Source organism: Oncorhynchus keta, chromosome 35, assembly GCF_023373465.1.
Source record: "Oncorhynchus keta strain PuntledgeMale-10-30-2019 chromosome 35, Oket_V2, whole genome shotgun sequence".
NCBI lineage: Eukaryota > Metazoa > Chordata > Actinopteri > Salmoniformes > Salmonidae > Oncorhynchus > Oncorhynchus keta.
In genome coordinates this window covers 26322926-26332401 of record NC_068455.1, presented here as the reverse complement: position 1 = coordinate 26332401, position 9476 = coordinate 26322926, and the positions used below count along the sequence as shown (strand labels likewise).

The following is a 9476-nucleotide window of genomic DNA, read 5'->3' as shown; positions in this document are numbered from 1 at the left end:
ACACAAAACTGTATGAGCATTTATAGATCTCAACATGATTGGTTAAACTGTATTGTACATATTATACAACAACCACCATACATGCAAAGTATAAAAGCTGTTACCATCTGGGCAATACATCTCACACACCATCCTCACCAAAAGAAGGGAACCATCCTCTCCTGACATGTGAGTCTAATGTAAACTTGTCACTTGATAAGTTTAGTACTTCTGATGTCAATACAAAACACTTTTGAATAACTCAATTTGTAAGTGTTGTTTAAAAGTGGATTTATTCTATGTAAATTACAACTATTTTATATGTATTGTCGTCATTCCTTAACAGTACCTAGTCCATGATTTCTATGATGTCATGAAAAAAAGGGTTTAATGTTTGAACTGTTATCACTTTCCCTCTAAACAGACACCATGCTGTCACAAGAAAGAAGAGAGGAGGACTTTTTGAGAGAAGTTGTCCCTAGTTTGAAAAATGGAATGGTTCATTTCAGAGATATGGCAGATATTCTACTCAACTTTGATAAAGATCAAACAAAGGCCCTACAGCAAGAGATTCAGAAAGGACTAAAAAGCTTTCAGCAATCTGAAGCTGCTGCTGGTCGACAACTAGCACATGTAGACAAGTACTATGAGGAGCTGACATGTAAGAAAGGAATGCTTGAGTCTGAGGATAGATGTCTGAAAACCTGTTTAGCTAATCTGGAGAGTCAACGTCAAGCTATCAACGATTCCTTGCAGAATTACAGTCAGGCCTTAGACAGAGCTAACTGGAACAAGATATCCACCCAGAATGCTCTGGATGAGTGCAGGGACAGGGCAAGTTACAACGAAGGAATAAGGAATGCTGGGATTGGGATTATGTTTATTCCCATCCTAGGCCTCATCGCAGGTAAAAAGGCTATTCTTTGATATATTTCATACAGAGTTGATAAAAACGCATTTGTTTATCAGATAATATGTTAACTACTAACTACCACACATAGTAATACTAATTTTCCATATTTTTTACTAGCACTACTACTGTACTAACATCAAAAGATTTGAAGTAATCATGATAAAAATGCTAAAAACAACTTTCCCTCTCAGGGTCAGTGATGGTCGGTGTTGGAGAAGTAGAACTAAATAAAGCTAATAGGCAGGCACAGCAAGCACAAGAGGAAGTCAACCGTTTTCAGAACTTGGTTAATTCCTTCACCTCACAGTTAGCTACAAAGAAGCAAGAGAAGACTGAGCAAGAAAGGATGATTGAAGAATGTCAAGGCAACATCTGGAAGACCCATGTGAGTCTCAAGGAGATGAAGAGTAAGCGGATGAAAATAGCTGACTTTCAGCAGAAGTTGAGGAACGCTGTCCACTTTCTAAGTGTCTTGGCTGGCAAAGCTAATGTTGCCATGGTTGTGAGCTCTCAATCTGTCATCTTCCTGGAGCCACTGTGTACTGTAATGGCAGAGATTGTGGGCCTCTTTTATCAAGCTGTAGGTGGGAAGTGTAATCAGTTCCTGCAGGACAGGGACATACAAATGGCCATTCAGAGCCTGCAGGATGTCAATAAACGAGTCTCAGCCATTACTGGCGAGCTTGGTCTCCTAGATGATCAGTTTCTTTAAGCGAAACATGTCTTGCCAATATAATTTGTAAAATTAGACATTTGTGCTTTGTGTGGAATTAAATATATTAATTTAGATTGAGATATTAATATATTAATTCAGATCATCTGCTGATTTGTAACAGTATTTACTGTAGGTCTACATCTTGACATTTTCCTTGCTTTTGTCCTGATGATAATGCCATTAATTATGAGAGAAAGTTCAAAAGTTCTTTGTTTCCAACCTATCACTTACTAATCGTACATGCATACCAGTATTGTGCTGTCACAATTGTTTTAAAAGTTTAAAATCAAGAGTGAAACATTGAGTATGTAGTATGAAATACCTGCGCCTTTGCTTTTTGAAACAATAAAAGTTTTCCTCTTCCTCTTCATTAATATTGTTTCCATTGTTCATATTATTGTATAATTTACATACTTCATAATGATTGATAATATGACATTACTGAAAGTAATTACAACTACAATAAAGTCTGTGAATAATTATTAAAACAAAAGGGTCATGCCTGATATTGACATTCGACAATTGTTTACTCGCTCAGTAAAGGGCGTCAATTAGTGTGTCATTACATAGTCACACATCGAGAGCAGTGGATCTCTATCTTTTGTGATTACTGTACCAACCATCACATTTTCTCTGCCCAGAGTACCACCAATGTATCCCCTCGTGCATTTGACTAGTAGTCCTATGATCTTATGAGTTTTTACAAGTAGCCCCTGTGGATAGGCCAAATTCCCTCAGAAAACCACTGATCTAGAGGTTGTATTTTCAAGAGAAAACTGTTTACACAGCATTACTTGTTTATTGTCCTAACATTTCAGTGTTTCTATAGTCAGTCACTGTGGAAAAATGTGCAATATTGCAACAATTTCACATTTGAACACATTAATATGAAATGTGTGAACTACTGTAGTGTCAAAAATATAGGCATACATATTAGCTTAAATGCATTTCTAAAACAAATTCTATACACTAATACTAAAAGCACTCTCTACATTATTTTCTTAAAGGTCCAACTTCACCAACAACTGATCATGACATTGTGATATGGTTACAAGGTCACAGTGTAATAGTTTAAGAACAAATGTGTCCTTCATTCCCATGGCATGCTTCTCAAGGTTCAATAACAAGTTGATACTTTTGAATAGGATATGGATACATGGGCTCATACTGAAAAGACTGTCGAATTATACATTGACTATTTTCTGGGGGAGGAATTTAAGCATGAAAAACTCAAGTGAGCAGATACAGTCTAGCCAACATTTTTGACACACCTCCTCGTTGCAGAGTTTTCTTTATTTTTTATATTTTCAACATTGTTAAACTATGAAATAACACCTAGTGCCTTGTTTAGGGGCAGAATTACAGGTGTTTTTAACCTTGTCAGCTCGGGGACACTAACACTCTAACCACTAGGCTATCTGCCGTCCTGCTATATACGATCACTCCTTTCTCCTTGAAATGTTTGGCTGCGGTTCTGAGAACTTTCTCTCTGTCCTTGTACCTCAGGAACCGAACGAGGAAGGGTTTTGGGTTCTGATCAGGGGATGGAGGGGATGGACGAGGGGCGCGTGACCTGTGTGCCCGGTCTATAATCAGGAGTTATGTGTCACTCTATTGTGGCTCTTACTGCCACAAACTGTAATTTATCTTACACAATTTGCCGACTGGCTTGTTCTATGTGTGTGTTGTGAATTGCTTTAATGCTTTAACATGCTGCTCCCCATGCCATGGGCGTGGGTTCTGTGCTAATTACCCTGCAGGGTGTTAGAGTATCGTGGTGGGCTTTCCACTACGTTGAGACATTAACTTAGGAGTTCCTTAACGGAGTTACTCCATCATATAGTGCTGTTTTTACTGCTTGGATATTAAACCGGCTAGGTAATATTGCAGTTGGTGTAAAAACAAAAACAAAAATATAAAAAATCAAATCCATTACCTGGTTGAGTTTTTTTTATCTGCCTGATTCTCCCACATGGGTCTTCCCTGTTTATTTGCAGAGGTACTGGGTCATTTATCCTTCACCGGGGTTCCTATTGCTCCTATTCCTACAATGACGGTCTACACCGGCCAAACCCGGATGACTCTGGGCCAATTGTGCGCAGCCTTATGGGTTGTGATACAGCCTGTGATACAACCTGTATGCAATGCCTGGGTTTGAGCCACGTGGAGAGGGCGGTGGAGCGCCCTACTGGATGGTGTTCTCAGAACGCCTGCGCCTGGCGCGATTGAAGGCCATGCGCGAGTGGGTCGGCCAGGTTCGGGCTCAGGCTGGGGACACCCTCCCTCAGGAGTGGTGTGCCAATTTGCTGTTAGTCCCTCTGCTGGGCCCAGTACCCCTCCCAGGAAGTGTGGCCGGAGCCACCACAGGCAGAGCCCATTTGCTGCCAGACCTGGACGGGGGCAAGAGTCGGACCGCTGGGACCACCTTGAACGGAGGGCGCATGCCCTGCGTCAGGAGGTTGATACCTTCGATGGCAACGACAGCTGTTCCCTGGTGGCCAGTGATAGGCTGTTCCTGGGGGATGATGCGGGCACTGTTCACCATCTTGAGTGGTGCTACCAGGCTGACAGGCCATCAGAAGCCGGCAACAGGGCTTCATCGCCCCCCAGCGACTCGAGAGGCTATGGGGAGCCTACTCACTCGGGTAGCCACGGGCACTGGACATCAAACTGGTGGACAGTGATGACTCTCCATCTGTCCCGATCTCTGCTGAGTTCCGCGAGGCCTTGCAGGAGAGCTGCAAGGCCTCGCTGAGTAATGTTGCTCTGTGTGTGCACGGTCAGTGAGAACAACAGACCAGCTCTTTGTCTGCTATGGTGAGAGAGTTCTGGGGGCTGTGCTATCAAAGCAGAGGCTCTCTCACTGGATCGTGGACACAATTACGACAGCATACTGCCTGGCTGGGATTTGTGGTGGCACATTAAACACGAGGTGTGGCTGCATCCTGGACTCTATTGAGAGGAGTGCCCCTCGCTGATATCTGTGCTGCGGCCAGCTGGGCCTCCTCTTGCACCTTTGAGGTTGGTTCAGCGGTCCTGGGCGTCACCTCCCCTTCCGGGGACTGTGCCGGGACCCCCCTTCCACATTGATGGCCCCTGCGTCTCGGTTCCATGCTGGGACTTTGCCTCAAGCTGGCCAGGTCCCTCTAGCACCAACTAAATCTGGTACGGGTATACCAATATGTTGGAGTGATCCAATATAGTTAAACATAACAAAGTTTACGTATGTAACCACTGTTATGTGAGCTATATGGATCACTCCAATCCTCTCCATTGCTAGAGGCGCCTGAAAAATTAAGTAGAACGGCCATGGAGTCTATATATAGGGGCGGACCCCAGCCGTGACACAGGTGTACTCAGGTGTAAATCTGTAAATCCTCACCTCAAATGTGACCCTCCGCCGCGGCGTGATGCCAATATATTGAAGTGATCCATATAGCTCAAATAACCTTGGATACATACGTAACCTTCGTTCAGCAAATTTTTCTTTGGCCAGTAGTGAGGGGATAATGGCAGCAGAGAAATCAATGGGGTCTGTTGCTTCGTCTACTGTAGTTTTTCAAATGGTCGACCTTATTCATCTGGTATTCATTGTTTTCGCGCAGTTTCTGTAGTTCCGTCCCCATTCCCTCTAGCTTGTCCTCAGCACTGCTGAAGCGCTCTTCAGCTTCTTCCATTCGTCATCCTAGCGTGTTGATAATCGTTGTCAAACCTGAGTTTTTGATTTCAGCCAGCTGTGGTCAGAAGTTCTTTCTCTGTTGTTTCTTGGTCTGTTTCAATGCTTCCCTTGCTTTTTTGTCTGGTAGGCATATCACCAATCTTGGCTACAGTGTAGTAATAAGTTTGGGTGTAGTTATCAAGTTTTAGGATACATTTGTAAAACATTTATCGGGAGTTTCTTCCTAGCTTCGCTGTATCATGTGACATCCCGCTCATTAATGTCTTAATCTAAATTACGGATTGCCTGTTATCCGCTTGTAGACCCCATATACCACATATACCACATTTGTTTAGGTTTTGTAGGTTTTTACAGCCTCCCTACCTAGGGCCGTGAGTTCGGATATGCAAAAAACACATTTCCAACAGGACAAATATAAGCACCCACCAAATTATTATATTGAATTATTATTATGTTATTACCCCTGAAGAAAGGATTATGACACAAGAGAAGAGGAACACCATTCACTGGAGACAGACATTGCATAGAGAGCAATTACATACTTACCTGATTTGTTTGCTATTAATAGTAAATGGTTATATATTAAGCTAAGAGTAAGACTGACCTGCTAATGCTGAGTTTTTATCGTGTCCACTCTAGCTTCCTGCAGTTAGTCTGGGCATCTAGTTAAGGAAATGGGTTTTGCTAGGGATGGCTTGAGCTGACAATGACTTGGTGATACAATTCTAAAAGCTGGCATTCTGTAGACAAGATGTTTGTGTGTGACCCGAGATAGAGATAGCTTAGAAGAGTTTAGAACAATGTCTCATTGTCTCATCTTCCTGGCGTCTGGGAAACTAAGCCGGGTTGGAAGTAAAACAACATCCCGTGCAGATAACCAGGAGATGGACCAAGGTGGCTTATGGGAAAGGTAGAAATGACCGACTGAGCAATTAGGGCCTATATAAGATCGCTGTTTTTTCATGATCAGTTAAGCTCTCTGCAACACAACCTAGAGTGTGCTGTCGACGGTTTCATTATTGCAATAATTAATCGATGTTGAATAAAGATGATTGTTTGAATCATTGTCCAAGTCTCTCTCAGTACTGAAATTTAAACCAGCACACAGGTTGAGTTAAAGAACATTAGTCCAGCAAGGTCTCACTGTCTAAGCCTTGTAGCAGCTCTTATTGAGAACGAATTCAGTTACAGGAAAATAACTCAGCAATGGCCAAGCCACAGAATACACCAACACAAATGACAGAAATAAATGAAGCATTCATTAAATGCCATCTTCTGGTTTAGTGTGTTACGGGCAGAGGCTGTTAATGTACTTCCGTTCAGAAGTGTTTGCAACTTGACCTGCTGGCTGGTTGGCTGAACGGGGGGAGGAAACTACAGCCTCATCCACAAACAATTTGGCAGCAAGTCAGTTTCGAGTTTCGAGAGAAAAAGCCCCGTGAGGTATCAATCACATGCAGGAGCCAATTCCTACTGTGCAATCGGAAAGTATTCAGACCCCTTGACTTGTTCCACATTCTGTTACGTTACATCCTCATTTTAAAATTGATTTTAAAAAAATGTCCTTTATCAGTCTACACACAATACCCCATAATGGCAAAAAGAAAACAGGCTTGTAGAAATGTTTGCTAATTTATTTAAAATAAAAAACAGAAATACCTTATTTACATACTTTCCTTTGCTAAATTGAGCTCAGTTGCATCCTGTCTCCATTGATCATCCTGTAGATGTTTCTACAACTTGATTGGAGTCAACCTGTGGTAAATTCAATTGATTAGACATGATTTGGAAAGGCACACACCTGTCTATATAAGGTCCCACATTTGACAGTTCATGTCATAGCAAAAACCAAGCCATGAGGTCGAAGGAAGCCACTCCTCAGTAAAAGGCACATGACAGCCCGCTTAGAGTTTGCCAAAAAGCACCTAAAAGACTCTAAGTCCATGAGAAACAAGATTCTCTGGTCTGATGAAACCATGATCGAACTCTTTGGCCTGAATGCCAAGCGTCACGTCTAGAGGAAACCTGGCAGTCATCCCCACGGTGACGCAGGCCTCCATCCTTCTGACCCACAAAGTAGAATGTTGAAGGGTGAATGAAACCTGATGCCAACAACTCCCGGATGTATTTGTCCATGACTGCTGCTTCAGGGGTTGAGAGGGAGTACAGATGGCCCCGGGGAGGTATGGATGCAAGAGTTCCATGGCACAGACGTAGGGACAATGGGGGGGGAAGGGTGGTGGCTTGCCTCTTACTGAAGGCCTCCCAGAGGTCAAAGTACTCAGGAGGGAGAGCGGAGAGGTCTTGATCTTCAATGGATGCAGGAGGACATGGCGAGGCTCTTGGTGGGGGTCTAAGACATTTAGTCTGGCAGTCCTTACCCCCCTTCTCCCCCCAAGATTTAGTCAAGTGGCTGTTCCACTGGGTCTCCTGTGGACCAGGGGAATAGTGTGTTATGTAGTGTTATTCAGGGGTACCCTAGGATAAGTGTGTTTTCCAGAGCAGTGATCAAAAGTAAACTAAGAGTCTGAGTGGTTCACCCACCCCAGCCAGCAGTAAATGGGCTTGGTCTGATATTCCACCTAACCGTAGCCAATGGGCTGTCCATCGAGGGCTTGAATCTGCAGAGGGATGGGACACTTCACACAGGGGATTTGTAATTCTTTTTCTAAGTCCTGATCGATGAAATTATCTGCAGCCACGGTGTCCACGAACTCTTGAATCTGGTTCGGACTGTTGTCCCAGTGGAGGGTTGTGGGTAGTGACAGACGGTAACTGGGTAGTAACTGCACAGCTCGTCAGGGTCTCCCCTTGTCCTGGCGAGCCCTGGTGTTTACCGTCAGCTTTGGGTATGTAGCACGGAGATGGCCAAGACCTCAGCAGTAGAAGCAGCAGCCCTCATGACCACGTCCCAGACATGTGCATCCCAGCTGCATGGGCTCCTCAATGCTGAGTTCGGGTGGCTTGGGGTGCTCAGGAAACCAGGATAATGGGGTGGTGTCAAAAAGGCTATGTCTAATGCTTTGTCAGAGTCAGTTGTCGATCCTGATTGTTCGCGTTATCAGGGACTCGAGGTCCTCTCAAAGGTCCTGAGAGGTCAGTTCATCCTTGATGGCGTTACCATCCCTGGTGGAAAGCGGTGACCAGGGCCTCCGTATTCCACCGACTCTTGGCGGAGAGGGTGCGGAACTCAATGGCGAAGTCAGCCACTGGTCTGGCCCCTTGGCGGATTTTGAACAGTCGACTGGTCGCTTCTCGTCCGCCGACTGAGTGGTTGAAGACTAGCTCAGCAATGAAGACTAATATGGAGCTGCAGGATGGTGGCTGCTGTTCCCCCACTTCCTTTGCCTACTCCAGGGCCTTGCCTGAGAGATGATGTAGGCGATCATGGCCCGATCGGTGTGGAGCGAGGAGGACTATGGCTCGAACACCAGAGAACACTGTGGGACCCCTTGCATCCTCCCAGGTGGCCGTCATACCATTTGGGGGCTGGGATCTTGGGTTCCCGGTGCAGGTTCCCTGGAGGAACTATGGCAACGCCTATAGAACTGGACAATGAGACTTAGACATTGGCTCCTCCTGGGTTGTGGCTGGACTGTAGTTGGAGGGAGTTGGTAAGTGCCCAGAAGGTCTCTGATAATTAGGAGAGTGGTTCCTCCTGCTGCCCCAGCAGTGCTCCTTGGTGGGTTACAACAGTCTTGATCTGGGTGATCTCTGCTGGGTCCATGTTTAGGCAGAAGCTTGCTGTGATGTGGTAAGGTTGGACCTAGGTGCAGAGAAGAGACCAGACGAGATATCAGGGGTTAAGGATAAACATAATACTTTACTGAGAAACGGTAGGATCACAGTACACTTGAAAAAAAGCAACAATCATTAAGCGTTGAAAACTCACTTAGGAAACAAACACACACAGTAAACAACTAAAGCTTCTGCAAAAGACAAAAGAAAACACACCTCTTTTAACAGGGACATCATATTTAAATTGGACACACCTGAGTGTCGTTAATGTCTCTAGGGCCGTCTCTGTCGCCCTCTGGTGACAGGTGGAACCATCACAGTCTCATGTCACTTTAAAACGATGCACCACTCTTAACCCTACTACCGTTCTCCATACAGCAGATGCTGGTGAAGAACATGACTGCGAGTTTATGATAGAGATTGACTGTAGTTCCAGACCAGACTTGATTTGA

At 44.4% G+C, this 9476-nt stretch overlaps 1 protein-coding gene across 1 annotated transcript; it reads left to right on the top strand.

Annotated features, from left to right (window-relative positions):
* LOC118369227 (uncharacterized) lies at positions 1 to 1981 on the top strand. The gene is made up of 3 exons (XM_035753688.2): positions 1 to 168; positions 404 to 886; positions 1084 to 1981. Exons 2-3 carry the CDS (start codon positions 409 to 411, stop codon positions 1602 to 1604), a joined length of 999 nt encoding a protein of 332 aa, XP_035609581.1. The 5' UTR covers positions 1 to 168; positions 404 to 408; the 3' UTR covers positions 1605 to 1981.
* The last annotated feature ends 7495 nt before the right edge of the window (positions 1982 to 9476 follow it).

Coding starts and splice junctions, on each gene's coding strand:
- LOC118369227 (XM_035753688.2), top strand. CDS start 409: ATGCTGTCACAAGAAAGAAGAGAGGAGGACTTTTTGAGAGAAGTTGTC. Junction 887..1,083: donor CATCCTAGGCCTCATCGCAG/GTAAAAAGGCTA, acceptor TTTCCCTCTCAG/GGTCAGTGATGGTCGGTGTT.